The sequence below is a fragment of the Sarcophilus harrisii genome, chromosome 1 (genome assembly GCF_902635505.1).
Source record: "Sarcophilus harrisii chromosome 1, mSarHar1.11, whole genome shotgun sequence".
NCBI classification, from domain to species: Eukaryota; Metazoa; Chordata; class Mammalia; order Dasyuromorphia; family Dasyuridae; genus Sarcophilus; species Sarcophilus harrisii.
The window spans coordinates 81,802,257-81,822,581 of NC_045426.1; the positions used below are offsets into that span (position 1 = coordinate 81,802,257).

Sequence of the window (20,325 nt, forward strand, 5' to 3'; positions counted from 1 at the left end):
TTCACTTGGAAACCAACCTGGCAGAGTTGTTTTACTATTTTCTAATTGTTGGCTTAGTTCTTTTGGCAACTTAGAAGGAATGTGACTCCCAGTTATTTATAGTAGATAGTGCATTTTACAACCAGATGTGCTCTCATTGAGTCCCAAGAGCTTCCTATATTAGGGGTTCTTAACCTGGAGTCTGTGATCTTTTAAAAATATATGTTGATATATGTATTTCTGTGTAGTTGATTTCCTTTGTAATCCTATATTTTATTTTGTACTTAAAAAAAAAAACATTATTCTGAAAAGGGCTTCACTGTCTTTAACACATTATCAAAGGGGTTCAAAATATAAAAACAAATACAAATCTTTTGTCCCAGATGTTAAAGTAGTATTTTATTCCTACATTCTGTCAAGAATTTCCTGTTCAATTAAAAGCTGAAACCCAAACTTTTGACATGAATTTCTAATAAATGTATCCTAAGACTAAAAATAAAAACACAACTACTATCATTAGATCATGCAAAAAATATGCTTTTATTTTCTTCTTGTTTTTCTTGACTTTAGTTCTCAAAAATTCAGGCTGGATATTCTTGAGACTAAGTCTAGACTATATCTCTTAGAAAAACTTTTCCCATTCTCCCCTTCCCCCCCACTTTTCTCTGGTTAATTAGTGACATTCTAGAAGGCCTAGTTTTTTTCCCCTATGGATTCCACACTTGCCATAGACTCTGCATACTATGGATAAAAACAGGTAAAAGACATGGCATGAATATTATTTGATTTCATTAATATTCATAGGGAGAGGGGCAGCTAGGTGGTGCAGTGGATAGAGCCTCAGCCCTGGAGTCAGGAGGACCTGAGTTCAAATCCGACCTCAGACACTTAATACTTCCTGGCTGTGTGGCCCTGGGCAAGTCACTTAACCCCAATTGCCTCCATAAAAAGCTATATATATTATACATATATTCATAGGGAGAGGAATGATTTCTGTTGCCCATATAATTTGGCTTGTATAAGACACAGAAATAAAGAAGGAGGAAATAGTAGAGACCTACCTAAGTTCTGCCACATGCTGAATAGTTCATAAGCCATCATCACTCGCATGTCACCATATCTGGGAGAGAGAATACACATTCCACCTATTACAGGAGTAAAGCACCAGCACAGGGAAGTCAGTCTTTAGGCCCTGTTTCCAAGCTTTGCAGAACGCTGTGCCTGTGGTCTGCAATGCTCACACGGGTTCCTTGGGGATGATTCCCTGATGGTAGTTAGTACCCTGACCACATGAAGGTCTTTCATGGAAACAGAACCCATCTGGAGCTGGGGTGGTAAACGAGGGATTAGGGCACAATTGTCTTACTTGTCTAGAATCTTCTTCCTCTTGGCTGGAGTGACAATTTCTAACTGGAGGCTTGGCTGATTTATGAACAGGACTGCCAGGCTAAAATAGGAATTCCACACCTAGAGAGCAGGAACAGATGAAATGTGTGACAGTCTGAATTTCCCCCCCGGCCTTGTAGAGAAAGCACTTAAAATATCGTCATCTAGCATAGATTTTTGTATTGCCTTTTTCAGGTGAGATTTTTGTTTTTAAATGTCAGTGTCAGTCATGGGGACGTGGTGTTAGAAACAGTCAAAGGTTCTGAATCAGTTCCTTAAGTTATTTGCATGCTCAGTGCCGTATAGCACACCAACAGAGGCTTCCTGGGCTGCATTCTCTTTTTGGGGCACAAGGTCCCAGCTCAGCTCTGGCATGAAGTCCCAGTGACACTTGGGAAGAAGAGAGGGAATTGAGAAACTAGTCTCAGTTCTGGTAGCTTTAAAGGAGGCAAATGAGGATCTCCTGGAGAACATACCTTAAAATCAAAGTCTGTGTCTGTGAAATTCTTGTGCAGTGCAGAAGACAGGTACTGGACAGTAGTGACGATGATGCTGCAGGAAAAAACGACAAGGATGGTGTTAAGTCCAGACAGCAGCTATATGGTAGGGGTCAATCCATGAAACGCTCAGGAATGGGGCCTGGAGCTACATCACTGTGTGACTCACAGCCTTTTTTCTTGAGACCCAGAATTTAGCTTTCAAAAAGACTAAGGAGAGAAAAAAACTCATTCTGACACATTTGAAGAATGATTCTAGATGTTGAAATGATCAGAAAGAGAGGTAATCTTAGTATCATTTTTAATTTGCAATTTAATTTGCAATTAATTATTTGCAAAGGGAATGCAAATTAGGGAACTCTTCTTGAAAATAATTCATGTATGTTTAAGGTGGGACTATAAAGTAAAGAGAGGGATTCATAAATACTTATGAAAATCAGTCTCACCATAGGGCATCAGTGTGAAACGGTGGGAAGGCTGCCAGATCAGAAGTCAACATTTGTCCTAGCTCTTCCATGTACTGGCTGTGAGACTTTGGGATCATTTTCCTCTTGGGACCTGCATTTGGCCACCTATAGGTCGAGCGGGTTTAAAGGTGCTATGGGATATTTTTAAAATTTAATATTCTTTGATTCTATAATTCTAATATTGGGACCACTTGAGTATGTTGCATTTGTTTTTAATTTTAAAGGATTTGGAACAGAATTTTAGGATTTTAAATAGTGGCAGAGGCTTCTAACTTTGCTTCGAGAGCAAAATGGAATATATGGAAACTATTTTGCAAGCTTTAAATTGCTACAGAAATGTGAACTAATTGTATGATCCCTATGGTGCCCAGGAGCACCAGCTATAACTAAAATCTTGATTCAGTGGGAAAATGTTATCCGTTTTCTGACAATTTCTTTCATGATACACTTTATAGTCACACATTGTAACAGCAAGTGAGGATTGTCTGTTCACTTTCTTTCACCCCAGAAATGTCCAAATCACACACTGTCAGCAGAACAGGTCATTTAAAAGCTCTAAGTCACTAGCTATTTCTCCTTTTTAAAAAATAGGCTTTTATTTTTTGTTTCCATGTCAGGAATGGAATATAATACTAGTCCCACAGATCATATTAAACAAGGCCATTTCTGGGACTTGTATCAGCAGATAAACCCAGATCAAGACGGCCACATGAGATGCACACACGATAGCAAGCAGCCTTAAAGTTTGCAAGGGACTTTCTAATATCTTTTGAGCCAAAAGGAGGACAGGACAAAAAATTATCACGTCCATTTGACAAATGAGGAACCTGAGGGTCAAAGAGATTTCTAACTTGGCTCATAGTTGATTAGTAGATGACCAGGGAGCTCAAAAATCCTTTTGTGTTTATTTTGCTTACATTTTGCATGCAGTTATCCATACACGTAGGATTCTTTAGGGTATGCTCATGGATTTATAAGTGAAAAGGACCTTTATATCATCTAATCACCCCATTTTATAGTAGAAGAACTTGAGACTCAGAGAGGGCCAAGTACTTGTGTCCAAGATCACAGAGAGTGGGGAGCACAGTGGCATTTGAATGTAGGTCCTTTGACTCCAAATATTGAATTTCTAGAACATGAAACAAGAAATGGAAGTATCTTTTAGGATACTTCCTAGTCAGGGACTTTGTTTTTGTGTTTGTATCTCCAGAGCTTAGCACAGGGCCCAGCAAATAGCTGACATTCAATAAATAAATGCTTGTTGAACTAAACTAACTTGAACTCCAGTCTTTTAACACCTGATTTGGTGATCTTTTCATCATACCATGATGATAGTAAGTTTTAATGCCACAGCTCTTTCTCTAAAGATAAGTGACATTAATATTTAAGGCCAATCTCAAATCATATTCCTCCTCTCCAATTTCAGGTATCTGTTTCCTTGATCCATTTATGGAAGCGGCAAGGTTATAGCTGAGTATAACAGGCAGTTTGATGGCTGGGAAACTTCTCATTTTAAAGGACCATGTGTTACATGTGGTTGGTAACTGAGTGCTACTAGGGAAATGCTGCACATAATAGGTGCTCAATAAATGACCGTGGTTCTGTCATTTTTTAGTCATGTCTAACTTCATGACCTCATTTGGGGTTTTCTTGGCAAAGATACTGGAGTGCTTTGCCATTTCCTTTTTTTCAGATCATTTTGTAGATGAGGACCTAAGGAAAATAGGCTTAGGTGACTTTCATAGGGTCACACAGTAAGTATCTGAGCCTAAATTTGAACTTAGGAAGATGAGTCTTCCTAACTTCCAGGCTGTGCTCTATCTACTGTGCCGCCTAATTAAATCTTAACAGGAACAAAGTCTAGTAAAGAAAAAAATGCCAGGGGGTTATTCTCTCAGTAATAAGACCCAACACTGCTACTTCTCAGGGCTTAGCTTCAGTGTGCAAAGTTGTTTCTTTCCCTCTGCCCTCACCCCACTCCTTGGCTATCGCGGTGCAATCCTATTTCATTCATGTTTTCCTCTGGGCTACTGTTCTCTCAGCAGAGTTCTGTAATACACAGGAGTTGCTGTCTATGAATCCAGGAACTCACTCATTCCTCATCTAATCCTTCATCCATCACTAAGCATGATCAGCATGATAATACTTACTTGCTTGTGAGCAGTCTCATCACCATCCAGTCCCGAGGAAATACACTCATCTTCATCAGGTTCCGAAATACACAGAAGATCTTAAGCAGGAACTCCTGGTATAGGAGAAGATCACAGCACATTGGGTCATTAGTATCAACAAATCTACCTATTTTCTTGGGCTCTAGTAGAGTCAATGGTGAGCCCTAACCACCTAGAGCCCTTTTGTTCTTCTGGAATTTTGGCTATCTCCTAACTTTGGGGTAGGTGGCTTCCAGTTGATCTAAGTGTGGCCAAAGACTCTTGAGAAGATATGGTCATTGTGTGGGTTGGTCCAGGAGCAGTACTTTACATACTTAGCTAAATGCCCAAAAGTCTGCTGTCGAGAGATATTCCATGAGTGGTTTGAGTTTGTTTTCTTTGTCCATCTACTGATGAGTTGCTCCTAGGTTGTATATTATGCTGCACTGTTTCTCTTATTTTAACTTGTTACCTAAGCCTTAAGAATGCCTCAGCAGAAATAAATCTATAAACCTCTATTTCATATTAGAAACTTGTCAGTAGATTCCTAATTTTTCTCCTTGACATTGGAGTCCCATATAGGAGATTGGCTTCTTTCATGTTAGTTTAGGGAAATATATAGCCCTCAAGGGTGTCTCTGGGGCAGGTAGGTGACGCACTGTACACACCCCTGGAATCAGGAATCTCCCCTTCATGAGTTAAAATCTGGTCTTAGACACTTACTAGCTGTGTGACTTTGGACAAATCACTTAACTCTGTTTGCCCAGCTGCTCATTTGTAAAATAAGCTTAAGAAGGAAATGGTGAATCAACTCCAAGAAAACCCCAAATGGGGTCATGAAGAGTTATATATGACTGAAAAATGACTTGCAGTGAGCATTGCCATAGACACACAGTTTTCAAATTCCAAATCAAGACCAGGCAATGCACTTGGAGAAACTATGCAAGGACTCTGCATCAAGCAGCTCCTTGAGTGACAGACATCCCTTTAAAGGACAGGTGAGAAATGTAGCAAAGTTGAGTAGTTAACTGTATGAGAAGGCTAATGAATCTTGGTGGCTGTACAGCTGGATAATGACAAACGTGGCACCATGTTCTATTAGGGAACTATTCTGAAACACTCAACTTCTTTGTGCTTCCTGTTCTGGAGTTTGCAATTCAAGTTGCTGCAGCCAGATTAATGTGGCAATTGCCACTTTCCTACTGCTGACATCTTGGAATTGTGTATTAATGAAGGGAAATTATTCTATTAAGTCACTCAGTTACCACTGGGAGAAGTTGACAACCTGCAGTTTGAAGGAGATTATAATACCAGTTCCAAAGAAAAGCCGGATAGCTGTGTCTTCTCAACAATCCTACTTCATTTATTTCTTTGAAATACTAATCTTTTCCCTAAAAACTGGAAGCCAAAGTCAGTTTTCCATTCCTTTGCCCTCTCTAGCCATCAATGTTTAACAACCTAACAGATTGTTACTATAGTATCCCGCCTCCTCCTACCTTTAGCTCATCCTTGCTCTGAAAGTTGTCCAGTAAATGTTGGAAATGTGTGTCTGACATCTGACGGAGTAGGGACAAGAGGCAGGACACATATTCCCCCTGTCAAACAATGGGAACAGACACACTTAGCACAGACAACTGCAAGAATTATTTTCCCAAAGTCCACCCAGGTCAAGGGAAAAGGGGTGGGTTTGAAATGGCCCCAATGTCCATGGAAAGATGGTGAAAACTATCAAGCTTTAGTGGTAGCTAGATGGTACAGTGGATAGAGTGCTGGGCCGGAAGTCAGGAACCTTATTTTCCTGAGTTCAAATCTGGCCTCAAACACTTCCTAGATGTGTGACTGTGACTAGGCAAGTCACTTAACCCTGTTCACCTCAGTTTCCTCATCTGCGAAATGAGCTGGAGAAGGAAATGGCAGACCACTCAAGTATGTCTGCCAAGAAAACCCCAAATGAGGTCATGAAGAATCGGACATGATTGAAACAAATGAACATCAAAATCAAATTTTAAGGGAGCTTCATTTTCTGCTAAAGAAGTCTAAGTCTGGGGCAGCTAGGTGGTGCAGTGGGTAGAGCACCAGCTCTGAAGTCAGGAGGACCTGAGTTCTGACCTCAGACACTTAACACTTCCTGGCTATGTGACCCTGAGCAAGTCACTTAACCCCAATTGCTTCAGAAAAAAAAAGAAGTCTAGATCTGCTCAAATCAGGACATTTACTACAACATAAACAAGACTAGACAGTGTCCTCATATCATAGGATCATTTAAATCCTATAATGAGGAAGCATCTCAAGGTGAGAGATTAATGATCTTCCTTGCAATTTTTCCTTGCAACAGGTTTTTCAGTTAACCCTTTGCATGTATGGGCCTCTTCCCTTATTGTGAGAATTCTCATTCTGCACCCATGGAGCAATTCCCCACAGAAGGCTCAGATCACAGAGGGCCTCTGTGGTTCCATGGGTTTTCTGAAGCTTAAAAGGCAAGGCAGCAATTAGAAAAAGAACTACACAGAATTCTAAGGGCCCAAAGACTGGATATAAATAAGAAAGCACTGTGGAATGGAAGGCAGAGAATTTAGGGATAAAAATGAGAGTCCTTAACACTTCTTCAAGTCAGATAAGGCTCAAAGCAGCACTCAAAAGCCAAATTAATGGCAAGTCTGGGGTAGGACAGAGAATGAATAAAATAGCTAGAAAGATGTCTATCCTGAAAGATGTGTGGGAAATAACTTCATTGTACATAATTTTTTTTAGTATTCTTAAGATCAAGGGAATCAAACCTCTATTCAGTATTCAGATTAAATAATTTTTGCTAAAGAATTACAATTATTATATATGTTTAAAGTTGAAAAGAACAGTGGATAAAGAGTTGGACTCAAATCCAAAAAGTTCTGGGGTCAGGTCCCAACGGGGACATATACTTGTGGAGGTAGTTTCCTCACTGGGACTTTCTTCCAGCAGTGAAATCACAGATCTAGACCTAACTCAAATGAAGTCTATTTGTAAACAGAGTTCAGCATTTTAGTGCCTGCCATACACTAGGCACTCTATAAATCTTATTCCCTCCCATCTGATGGATAAACACAAAGAATCACACATAAAAAGAACTTTAGTTCTTATAATTAATAACTACAGTCCAAGCTCCTTGCTTTGGCTCTTTATGAATATGTTTATTTATAGGATTCCTCTAACAGGGGTCCTCAAACTACGGCCTGCGGCCAGATGCAACAGCTGAGGACATTTATCCCCCTCACCCAGGGCTATGAAGTTTCTTTATTTAAAGGCCCACAAAACAAAGTTTTTGTTTTCACTATAGTCTGGCCCTCCAACAGTCTGAAGGACAGTGAACTGGCCCCCTATTTAAAAAGTTTGAGGACCCCTGCCCAAGAGAACTCCCAAATAGAGGTCGCTCAGGACACCAAGGGACCCTTTTATAGCAGGTGCCTACCAGTTACAGGCAGAGTGTCTTTGTTGCATGAGACTGATGTTGCTTCTCTTTCTGCCTCTTCCCATCCCCCAAACTCTCTTCTTTTTCCCTGGAATGCTTAGAGTTTAGCCTTTTCCCACAGAGGATTTAACTCAAGAGATTAATTTTAATCCCCATCTGCCAATGGAAGACTTTTAAAAAAGGGATTGCCAGCAATATCAGTCTTTCCTACTCGGAGCATCAGGAATAAAATGTCCACTCTGGAGCTCAGCAGTGCCAGGTCTTTCCTCCCTTCTGTTTCTCTTCTCCTGAAATCCTAGTCTCTCCTGTTTCTGCACTAAATCATATCTGCATGGCTACTATTTTCTAATAATTGTATGTTTTCATCTCATCATATTTTTTGCCTAAATCTCTGATGCTCGAAGTTTAGTGACTGACAGTGCAGGCAGAAGCTATAAGCTTCCCAACAGAAGCAAATTACAATTGAGCATCATTTTATCTTGCATATGACATTCATTTCTGCTAAGTTGGTATTCCATGATGACATCTAGTAGCAGATTAGGGAGAGATTTTCTTTCTCATCCTCTCAGCATAGCACCTGGGAATCTTTCCCAACTGTCTTCACACCTTGGAAAATGACTGACTCCAGAGGTCAATGCCAGAAAGCATCAGGAAATTCAAGAGAGCTTTCCCTACAACCAATCCATGTTTGTTTCTATTCTAGAGAGGCATGAATCTGGAATTGTGACTGGTTTCCGGAAGGAAGAAATGTCCCGTGACTCAAGAAGGAAAGGAGTCATGCTCTCATCAGTCATGCGGGAGAGATGGCGTGGGATGGAGGCGGTGGTGAGAGGGGTTGGTGAAGGGAATAAAGGTTAGAAAAGCAGGCAAAAGAACCTGATTGTTAGTTACTAACAGTGATTTCGGCTGTGCACTGCGGGCACCGCTGCCCCCTTACCGCCTCCTGAGACTGCGATTTACTCATGATAGTGAGCAGAGTCTGTAAGAGCACATCCAAGAGGCTCTCCACCATCATTTCAACCTCCTCCACTACATCTGCTTCCTGGAGCAAGCAGCAAGAAAGCAAACTGTTAGCATGTGGGAGATGGGAAGAGTCCCATCGGCAGCACTTACGAAGGTAGTCATGTTAGGCACTGTCTTCCTGCTAGGATGTTCCACACCTGCACTGCAGCTGGGTTAGAGTTAATGGCCAGAACACCTGGAAAGTCTAGGAGATAAGGGGAGACCCCCTTAGATGTTTAGCAGAGCATTCACACTGAAGACAATCTCAGGGCAGCCTTGTCTTCACTCATCAAACAAGGCAGAGGTGGACAGTTATCATAGTGGGAAAACATAAGTCTAATTTTAATCTCTACAATGGTTTCCCTGAAAGAAAAGCTATGAAGGACTTTTAATACTGAATGCAAAATTCAAATGATCAGATCAACTTCTACCCAGCGATACAATGACTGTTAAGTATAAAACAGTGGCAGATTTTTATCACTAACAAGCATTGAGGTGTTTGGGTCCCTTTCAGGTCTTTCATCTCCTCCTAAGTTTTCTCCTTGGGAGATCCCAACCATTTTCAGTTCTCTGTCTGTTCTCTGTCTGTACTAACAAACCTCAATTTGGTAATTAAAGTCCCTCACCATCCAATCTACCTTCAGGCTCATTTCACATTACTTCCTTCCACTTAACTCTAAAGTGCTGGCTTTTTACTCTTTTTCATACATGGCTCTCTTTTACCCATCTCTCTGCTTTGTTCTAACTCTTAGGACATGCTTGGAATGCACTTCCTCCTCAACTATGCAGCTTAGAAGCCCTAGCTTCCTTCAAGAGTGAGATCAAACACCACTTTCTACATGAAACCTGTCCTGATTCCCCTGCCTGGCTCACATTCTGTCTATCTACATTTATCTACATGTGAGTTGTTTTCCCTAGTTACCTGAATCTATAGAGAGTTTCCCTTTTGGCTTTGAATAGCCAGCAGCTAGATGCTTAATAAATGTTTACTTGTTTTACTAATTGCTATGAGTCGGTCACATCTCTACTTTTCTATCTCCCTTCTTTGTGTGCCATTATCCATATCTGGGTCTTTTATTTCTACAAATTCCATCTGTGTAGACTTTATCATCAATTCAAATTGACTTGGGAAAGAGGAAACAGCCTTTCTTCTCAACTTCCCACTAATAATTTCCCCATTTTACAATACACTGTGGGATTGGAATCATCTTTGGTTCTTCTCCAATGCTCATATTTAATCTTCAATCCTATTGTTAATACTTTAAAATTTTTATACAAAGAGCCTTGTTGCCTCTTGGCTAGATCTCCTTGTCCCTTAGAATTTTTCTACTACTATTCTACTACATCATCTTACTAGACTATAGGCTTCATAAGAGCAAAGACTATTTCTTAACTAAACTTTCTCTTTCCTTCAGAATGCAGCACTATGCACTCTATATATTACTTAATAACTATTGAATAAATTCTTGGCTATCAATTTGATAATTTCATTCTAAAAACTCCCTTTAGCAGTCATAAGTGACCTATGGCACATTTTTTTTTCCTTTCTTCATAATTATTCTTCTTCCTCTTTTCTTGTTCTTGTTCTCCTCCTCTTCTGCTTTCTCCTCCTCCTCCTCCCATCTCCTCTTCTTCTCTTCCTTCTCATATTTCTCTTCCTTCTATAACTCTTCCTCCTCCTCCACTTATTTCTTCTTCTCCACATCTTCCTCCCCTGTTTACCATTAAAGAGTTTGCTGGCTCCTGCCCTAGAATTTCCCTTCTCACCTGTCAAGTAACATTCATGCTACTTCAACTGAGTCTGAAGTCCCTCCTTATCACAGTTCATTTCTCTGAATCACCTTTGCCTTCTTTTACTCTCAATGGCTCAAACTCTGTACGTTTCCTTCAAATCCTTTTTGTTTCCTTATTCCATTTCTTCCTCAACATTTTATCTACAGCTCATTCGAGGGACCAATGGGCACAATGGGTACAATATATCACAGTTTCCATTCAGAGAACTTTCATTTAAAGTGCGATCCTTCCATCAAACTTCCATTGGTTTAATAAAATAATATAATTACCTATAACTGTGGTAGTATTATACATAATCTCCTGCTTTAGGTTTTGAAAAAAAAGAAAGGAAGGAAAAAGAAAGGAGAGACAGGGAAAGGTGGAAAGAAAGGAATAAATGTTATAATGAAAGCATCATTCTTAAAGGATAGTTAATTGTATAGTTCATCTTATTTTCTTACATCCCCAGTGAGCCAAGTTTGAGTCTTTTCAATTCTCAGCTTGCCTTGTACATTGTGGGTAATCAGTAGTTATTAAATCACTATGTCTCTGCTTCTCTCAGACCTCTGGGCTATCTTACAGAACCAAAGGAAGATACTTTCTTCCAGGAAAGATTTAAGCAACTTGGCCCAACCTCACTGAAGCCATTTTGAGGGAGTCCCTAGGAACTTACCAGAAATCCATAATTAATGTCTTTCAGGAAATACATAGAGAATATCAACATGAGACTTTCAGGTCCTATAGATAACTGATATAGAGCTGGCAGAGGAAATTTAGAAAGTGCCAATCTAATACAGATTTGTAGAAATGGAGTTTTTTTTTAAGGGAAAGAGCACACTGTTAAAAAATGCCAGAAGGTGTGTGTATGTATATACACACCCATAACACAGAGCTCATTTACTCGAAGATTCTCTCATTGCTAAGAGAAGCTCCCCTGAATGAATATTGCACAGAGCAGTTCTTCTTGGTCTATGTCTGCTCATGGTAAAAACAGATTAGAGCTAGACCAGTGGAAAAGGGAGCCCATTACCAACGAACTGGTCTTGATGATGGAGAAAATGCTGCTGAGGATCCCAGAGCAGATCAGCAGCTCCTTTTGTTGCCTTAGGTGTAAGTGGATATGATGAAGAACCACAGGGAGAAGGATGCGTCTGGATTCTGGAAGAAAAGAGGCAGAGAATCCTAAGGTGACCTTTGGAAGAGGGCTGGCCATTTGTGTTAGCCTTGCTTGCCCAACCAAGCAGACCTAAATGGCTGCAGAAACAAGTCACTTGTCTCTATAGCTTCCAAATAGGGCTGGGACTGGGTGATTAGTAAGATTATTTACTTTTTTTTTCTAGAAGAGTCAGAAAGCCAAGCAGACACATTTGAACATCTCATTTCCTCTGGTGAGCCAATTTCTGTTTTTCCAACAGAAATGATCGACAAACCACCCCACTTCCCTTCTACTCTCATTCTAAACATCGCCTGTAATGAGTGACATGTGGTACTGGGTGAGTCAGGGGAAGAGCTTCTGAATGAAATTATTTTAATGACAAACCCCTAAATTAATAGCACATCTCATAGTGAAAAGTCCATTTAAATAGCACATCTAGCCTTAACTACATTGACTGGATGTGGAGATTTGATGAGAATTACCATTTGTTCATATCAATCCAGTTCTGATTGGCCTGCATACATATCCACTTATACCCCTTCTCTATTATAGCTACTAAGCACACAACGGTTTCACCTCAATCTGTTATTGCTCTGTTTCAATAGCAATAGACAAAATGAGGGCACATCCTTTGATAATCAGAACAATCTAATTGCCAAATTTTGTTCTCCTGCATGAATTTAGATGACTATATTTTTTTTTCTTTCTTCTAATATCACTTCAAGTCTCATTTATTCAGGGTATGAAACAGCACATAGAGCCTTGGCTAGGTTCAAGAAACTTACTTTCTCTACACCAGAGGTTTCTAACCTAGAGTCCACGGCTCCCTAAGGGGTCCAAGAATAGATTTCAGTGTGTCTGTGAACTTGGATGAGAAAAAATGCATCTTTATTAATCTATAATTAAAATTTATAATTTTCTTTAATTGTGAATGTAAGTGACAAATCATTGTTCTGAGAAGGGGCTGATAAACTTCATTTAGACTGCCAAAGGTTTCCATGACATAAAAGGGGTTAATTATGAAGAAGCCCTGCTCTCTAGATCAGCTCTGCCTCTAACTCACTGCTGACATCTGGAAACCTTATTTTTTCCATCTGATAACAATATATTCTATACCCAGTACCCATTCAGTGATGGGAGGATGAAATAGGATTAGAGAGACAAAAATGCTTCAGAAACAATAATACTGTCCCCATGAAAATAGTACCAGCCTCAAACTTCCAAGGAAAGCTAGCTCTATATAGGAAGATAAGCACAGAATATTGTATTTTTAGTATAATTAGGAGGAAGTGGTGGGGGTCTGGCACATGTGCAGATGTTGAGCTGGTGCAGACTTGGGGAAAGGAGGCTGATGAGGTCTGTGCATGTACCAACTTTATTATTATGATAAGAAAAATGTTTTTACTGTGAAGGTTACTCTGATAGCAATTATTTGAAGTGTCCTATAAGTTGTTTGTGGTTTTTTTGTTTTTGTTTTTTACCAGAGAAGGAAAACAGGCGGCTATCTACTGTGCGGGCAATAGACTGAAGTTTCACCACGTCCATGGACTGGCCAATGTGCACCGTACTGGGCATACTCCCCAGAGTCCCTCTCACAAATTCTGCCACCTCCTGCACGGTGAACATCTGCAACAGCTCATCAAAGATAGCAGGGAAAGAGTTCAGCAGAGCAGCCTGCAAAAGGAAATCAAAGTTGCTGTTATTGGCAGTCAGGCTGGACATGCTGCCACCCGGTTTGCAGAGATGACTGTCTATGGGGGCAAGGGTTGGATTGACAGGCTCACCTTATCTTCCCCACTGGTTCTGAAAGAATGTAGCCTATGGGACATGGGAACTACTACTGAGTTCTTCTGTCAGTTAGATGGTTAACTTTTTTTTAAAGTTTATTTATTTTTAATACACATTGCTTTATGAATTATGTTGGGGGAAAAAATCAGGACAAATGGGAAAAAACTATGGGAGAGAGAAAAAGAAACAGAACAAAGAAGTGCACATAGGACTGCTGACTTACAGTCTCCTTAGTTCTTTATCTGCTTGCAGATGACATTTTCTGTCCAAAGCCTATTGGGATTCCTTTGGATCACTGAACTATTGAGAAGAACTAAGCCTTTCATAGATGATCAACGCACATTTTGCTATTATTGTGTACAATGTAGTCCTAGTTCTGCTTGTTTCAATCAGCATCAGCTCGTGCAAATTTTTTCAGGTCTTTCTAAAATTAACTTGTTCATCATTTTTTATAGAACAATAATATTCCATTACCTTCATGTACCACAACTTATTCAGCCATTCCCCAACTGATGGGCATCCACTCCTTTTACAATTCTTTGCTAAGATGATGTAACTTTTATTTTTAATATGCAGTAGAAACAGTGGTCACAGGAAGACAGCAAGACCTCACTTTTGTGTGGCTCATTGAGTGATTTCTTTTTTTATTAGAAAGATGGGAAAAAGTCCTAGGACTTTTGTAACTATTTTTACACAGCACCCATATAAGAAAATATTCCCTTTGTTTGGAAAGCAATCTCTTGAGTTCCAAGGTTTTGCTCCTGAATAGATTTAGAGATGCATACGCCTTCCAAGGAAGTGGCTGGTGTCAGAAAGGAGACCTGAAGCCGCTCTGTATGTCACAGCTCAGGAGTCTGCCAGCCCCAGGCTGACCATAGTGAACTTGAAAGCTTCTTACTTCTCCAGGAGGAATGAACTTATTTTCAATTATGCAAATAGAAGACTCTGCAAATTATATCCTTCACAAGGAATTACCACTACTCTCAAGGGTAAATCCAAAATGGCCAGAAGTCTGGAGTTTTTCAGGCATGAAACTCTCTAAAGAGGATTGTGTTAAAAGCAAATATTGAAATTTCGGAGTTGAATAGAATCATCTAGCCAAAATCTTCATTTTAACAAATAGAGAAGTCAAGGCTCACAGAGTTCAACTTCATGATGTAAAAGAGTATTTTAGTATTTTCAGTGACTGGGTGCAGAGAAAGGTACAAGTTTCCTCCTTCCCAACCAGGGAGCTCTCCACTACACTGAGCAGCCTTTTCATGGCATGGCACAGTGATTTTGGGGACTCACGTGGGAATATTTCCCCAATAATGTCAGGGAAAGTGGAGAGAATTCTTACCACCTTCAAAGCCTAGTCAGACCAACTTACAAATTCCCTAGACTTTATTGGGAATGATTGGGCCATGATGCCAGAGATCTGTCCACATGGTAAAAAAGTGGCCATTTGTGTTAGTCCCTTTCTTCCTCTCTCAGGCTTAAGATCTGAACCCCAAATTCAGAGTAGCTCTTACCCTTAAAGTCTGAGATTAACAACTAGAAAGAGGAGGAACACCAGTTCTATAAAGGACAGAGGGAAAAGACTTATGGGATCACCAGGAAGCTTGATTATAGGCTCTCGGATCTAATAAGTGACATTTACTCTGCAGTGAGGCAGGGCTGGCTGGCAAAGTATTTGTATGTACAAATTTGACCTAGAGATTTCTGAGGTTTTTGTTGGGTAGTAAGACAGCCCTTGTTCACAAGGGTCATTAGGTACCATATGTCTTGGCTTTCTCTCTTCCCTCTTGAGCACAGGGTCCTGTGACAGCAAGGGGGAACTTCTTATTATGGTTGGAACTGGGTCCAAATTATACCACTGAAAGTTTTCAGACATAGGAAAAAAAAGAGGAGGCAAAGAATTCATTGGTATTCCCAAGAGGTCATCACACTCAAGTTTTTGTCCCTGGAAGTATGAACTCTGCTGTGTCTTGTTCACAGGGATGAGAGAGAGAGAAAATTATATTGTTGAATCTCTCGTGCTGCACATGCTTAAATCATCTAACAGATAAATCAAACACATAAAGGAAGCTAAGGAAAATTTCAGCCCCAGCAAAACATTATACGATGGAGGTGATAAAGGTGGCCTGAATCTCTGCTTATTATCTTGACAGAGCCAGGATGCGGGACAAGGGCATTCCTGAAATTTTCGGAATTAAATTTGCTTTTTGCCAGTTTCCTGGATGCTCCCAAAGCTTATTCTCTGGATAAGAGGAAGAACAAGTTGCCTTGGGTCTCTATGGAATGTTGGAATAGCAGGAGCAGATGGGCTGGGGGAGGGGAAAAGGTCACTTAATTCACCCATCTTGAAAGGTATGTAGGGAGCTCTAACTTACAGAATTAAATGATGACCTTGAGATAGCCCTGCTGTTTGGTGAGGTACAACTGCCAGCTTTGTTCACCTGTCCTCTGAGATGGGGAAGCCTGGGTGGCAATTGGAGGCAAAGGGTAGCAGAGTGGCAAGTAGGAAACACAATGTAGACTTTTCAGATATTAAATATGACAGTTTGCCCATATAGAGCTAACTGAGCTAAGGTGATGAGGAAAGCTATTAGATTTCTTTTTGGGAGGAATGGAAACCAATTGAACATTTAAATGATATATTCCTATTGTTAAGCCAATCCCTTGTTTTTTTTGTCTCTGACAGAAATGATACAGCAACACAAAAAAGAAAGCCTGAGTGGACTCAGGGAGAAAAGGTCTGTAAAATGTCTAAGGCTTTCCAGTTATCTCTTGCTAGAACTAAGATGTGCTGATGCAAGTTCATTAACTCACACTGTGATTACTAACAAGATTCAAATATCCAATATATTCAGAAAGACTTTTCTGTCTGGTAGTTTGGTAGTTGTATGTTAAGTCTAAAGAGTCTTAAGAGGGAGAAAAGTTGTATTCATTTTTTTAAAAAATTGAACTTGTCATTTCTTTGGTATTAGGAAGTTCTATTTAGAAAACTCTCACTGAAGAAGGGCAATTATTCTGAAACTTGTGTTAGAAAGAGCCTGTGGGTCTTGGGAGATTAAATGATCTAGCCAGTACATATGAGAAGAAAGACTTGGACCCAGCTCTCTTTGGTTCTGAGGCTGGATCTCTAATGACAATGTCATACTTCTCTTCATCCATTCTTCTCTAGAGATCTATTCAGCTGGGAACCAATGTATACTATATTGCATAATAAATCAGAAAGTTCTGCAGAAGTACTTCCATTTGAGTGGTGTGAACACAAAAGAAACTCTCCATTATGATTAAAAATCTGGTGCCAGAGCTACACTGTAACTAACCTGCGTGAAAAGGAGTGTTTCAGAGCTTCGGCTATCCAAGCTCAGGACAAATCGGATGGATTGGAAAAGTTCTTGGATACTGGATCGGAATTGTTCCTCTTCCATTCCACAGGTAGCTCTGGAGTAAAGTATTCGAGACTGGACAATGAACTTGAAAAGGTATTCCAAAGCCTTAGGGAAGCAAGAAGAGAGTGAAAATGAAAGCTATAAAGAGAGAAGGAAAGGAACTAGGTAGTAAAATAGAAGAGTTAGTAAATTAAAATTTGATGCAATGTAAAATTATAATGAGCAGAATTGTATTTTCTTTTAGAATGTGTTTTCCAAAAGACAACTCTCAAAATGGTGATAAAGTTGATTGCCTCTTTCTCATAGGTGAGCTCATCATATGGCTTTAAAACTATTTTCTTGGGTACTAGTATTATGGAACCATGGACTAATATTGGAAATATATGGATAGAAGGAAAAGGCAGAAATTTGGGCCATGTAAAAATTAAATTTCTGCTAATTTCTTTTAATGGGTTTGGGAATAAGCAGCACCAATAAAAATAATGGTAATCCTTCTTTGAATTTATACTGTATTTTTATTTCAAGGAATAAAGGCATTATCTTCTCTTCATAAGAGTAGCCTAGGGCCTGGCAATGGTATTTCTATTTTACACTCATGGGCAGAAAAATTCGGTGAAATGACTTGTTCAAGGATGTTTCACAGCAGGCTGAGTCCACATTCCGGATCTTTCATTCCTCAGTCCAGCTGTTTTTCCACAAATAGTTTATAAACGACATGAAAGATAAAGGCATCTAATTTGTTTCTGGAGCCAAGCTGGAGTTTGTGATCTCTCATAATGTCCACAAGCAAAAGGAGCCTTTTGCAAAACAGACTAAAGATGGAAAAACAGGTTTGCTTATCCAAAAAAAAAAAAAGGCAGATTTCCTAAGATAATTGAGACTCTTGGCAGCGATGAAGTCAAAGAGACATCAGGAAGAAACTCATCCAAGAAAGTAAGGTTGGAACAGTTGATTGAAATATACAGAAGAAAATTCTATTCTGAAGCTTCTCTATATATGACCTACCTATCTGTCAATGGGCTAGCAAAAGAAAATTCAGTATTCTGCTGCTCATACAGAGCTCTCTTGGCATTGGGGACTCTATCAGGGGAAAAATTGCCTTCTATTCTTTTTGGATCAGGAGATTATTAAATTAGAGTCATAGTATAATTTATTCTTTGCTACATGTGCTAGAAGCAATCTTTTAACTATTGGCCTGTACAGGCTTAGTCAAGTTTGTTATTTTCTAACACTGAAGAACTGAAATGAAATAAATATAAACAAAGTACAACAAATTGTATCTCTGTATAAATGAAGTGTTATTTAAAAAAATATAAAACCAGTGGAGTCTCCATAATAAATAATAATGGGCAAAAAAGTACTTTGAAGTATAGGATTGTGGAATTATTGACATTTGTTATTCACTTAATTAGTATGATGAAAAAGAAAAATCTGAAAACCCCTGAAAATTTTAGCATAACATTAATTTGTTGTTTTCAAATAGTTTTGATAATTTTTCATCTTTAATTTTTTTACAAGTTTAAATTTCAGCACTCTGTCATCTCTTTAAAATCTGAATATCCTTATATGGTCCGTATTCCATAAGGATAAGTGAGTCATGCAAATATCAGGCCAACCACCTTCCAAATGTGTTCAATTTTCAAAAATAGGCTATAAAGAGTATTAAGCTATAAAAGCAAAATCTAGATCATGTCCAGCTTATAAACTGGAAAAGAATACTTTTTTTGGTATATCAGGAAAAATGTACATTTTCCTGATAAAAAGCAAGTGGTATAATGTTAACTAACATAGTTAAGTTCCCCCCTTTAACATGTTACTTGACAATTAATTTTACCACTGATTGTTAAATCACTTGTGAGAATCAAACTTGGTGAATAGAAACAAGAATATTAAAGACAATGTTTGCTAAGGGAAATAGTGGGACGAGATCCATATTCTTAGATAATAATATCCTTTGCTTTTCTCCTGGAAGGAGAATGAAAATAACAGGATAAATATGATAATTTCTGAATATCATTAGGAGAACCAATTAGACCTGATGAGGTAAGCCATTATTAGACACAAGCATGATACCTACCCTCATGGCTTCTTGAATATGGTCCTGTCGAACAAGTTCTGCTGAGCGGTCCATGTACCACTTTAAACAACGGATCAGTTCTCTGTGGAAGATACACATGAATGAACATCCTCCTTTAATGTTGGAGTGGCAAAGCTTGAAAACTTGGGGCTGGCAGCCTTTGATTTAGGATCATGTATTAAAGAAGGCTGTCTGCAGTGAATGTTAGAGGCAAGAGGTAGATTTATGATAGTGATGTATAAATGTGTGATAGGAAGGATTAGGAAAATATTCTATTGTAGAATTAGTAAGCAAGGTTTAAATCAGGAAATTGTCAATAAGTCAACTTCAGGGATGAAGATGAAAAGCTTCTCTGACCTTAAGAAATAATACTGTATTGGGCCATGGGGGAGATAGTTTGGGGATGGAATACTTTTCCCTTCATTCCTAACATCACAGAATATGAAATGTTTCCCTATTTTACCTCTTCATAAGGACAGGCAGCATCATTTATTTGTTTATTTATGATGCAGTTGGTTATTAATTTGACCCACAATGTGCCATGCTTTTCCCACAGTGAGAAGGATTTTTTTCTTTGTCCCTCTCATATTGGGGTAGGAAATCAGTGGGCTATGGGATATTGGAGGAGGGCCATTTTGGAAATATTGTTCTTATGAGCAGGCATTCTCACCAGACCATGGTGGTTCTTCTGGAAACATTTTCTCATGGCAAAGACCTATGACTACCCAATAATGTTCCTGAACTCTTCTGGTTCTTGGAGATAGAACTAAGTCTAGATTTCAAATATTTTCTCTTTAGGAAATCAAGATACTTTAAGAAATATTTATTTTAGAAAGTAAGAGAGAGAAATTTCATGAAGCTTTGGTATTAAATATCATCTGACCTTTGATAACCACTAAACTGGGATTTTGATCCTTTCTACCCAAAAGACAAAAGGTCAAACAAAAAAAGCAGAAAGATGTCATCAAATGGGGCTTACTTGTATGCCAATGCTCCAGCAAAGTGCTTCTGGATGTATGTGTCCATCACAGGCCGAAAATGGAAATACTTACTGTCCCGGAGCAGATTAATGATGAACACCTGAAGATTACAGAAGAGCATCATGACTCATTAAGAGAATTAAACAAAACCCCTTGAAGGTGATGGGAGTGGACATTCTTGATTTATTTAAGGAACAATGAAACATTAATATTTTATCTACTTGTACTCATAAATATTTTATTCC

The 20,325-nt window shown here is 39.1% G+C and overlaps 1 protein-coding gene across 1 annotated transcript in view; it reads right to left on the reverse strand.

Moving 5' to 3' along the window:
* The window catches only part of DOCK3 (dedicator of cytokinesis 3), a 500,037-nt gene that overhangs the window by 73,912 nt on the left and 405,800 nt on the right, over window positions 1-20,325 (reverse strand). Inside the window, exons 21-31 of the mRNA XM_031958628.1 lie at window positions 20,080-20,180; window positions 19,101-19,182; window positions 16,958-17,128; window positions 13,337-13,529; window positions 11,730-11,857; window positions 8,820-8,966; window positions 5,976-6,074; window positions 4,480-4,574; window positions 1,842-1,917; window positions 1,346-1,446; window positions 1,041-1,099 (exon numbers count right to left, since the gene is read on the reverse strand). Coding sequence (XP_031814488.1) covers window positions 1,041-1,099; window positions 1,346-1,446; window positions 1,842-1,917; window positions 4,480-4,574; window positions 5,976-6,074; window positions 8,820-8,966; window positions 11,730-11,857; window positions 13,337-13,529; window positions 16,958-17,128; window positions 19,101-19,182; window positions 20,080-20,180 — 1,252 coding nt within the window. The remainder of the gene's footprint in view (window positions 1-1,040; window positions 1,100-1,345; window positions 1,447-1,841; window positions 1,918-4,479; window positions 4,575-5,975; window positions 6,075-8,819; window positions 8,967-11,729; window positions 11,858-13,336; window positions 13,530-16,957; window positions 17,129-19,100; window positions 19,183-20,079; window positions 20,181-20,325) is intronic.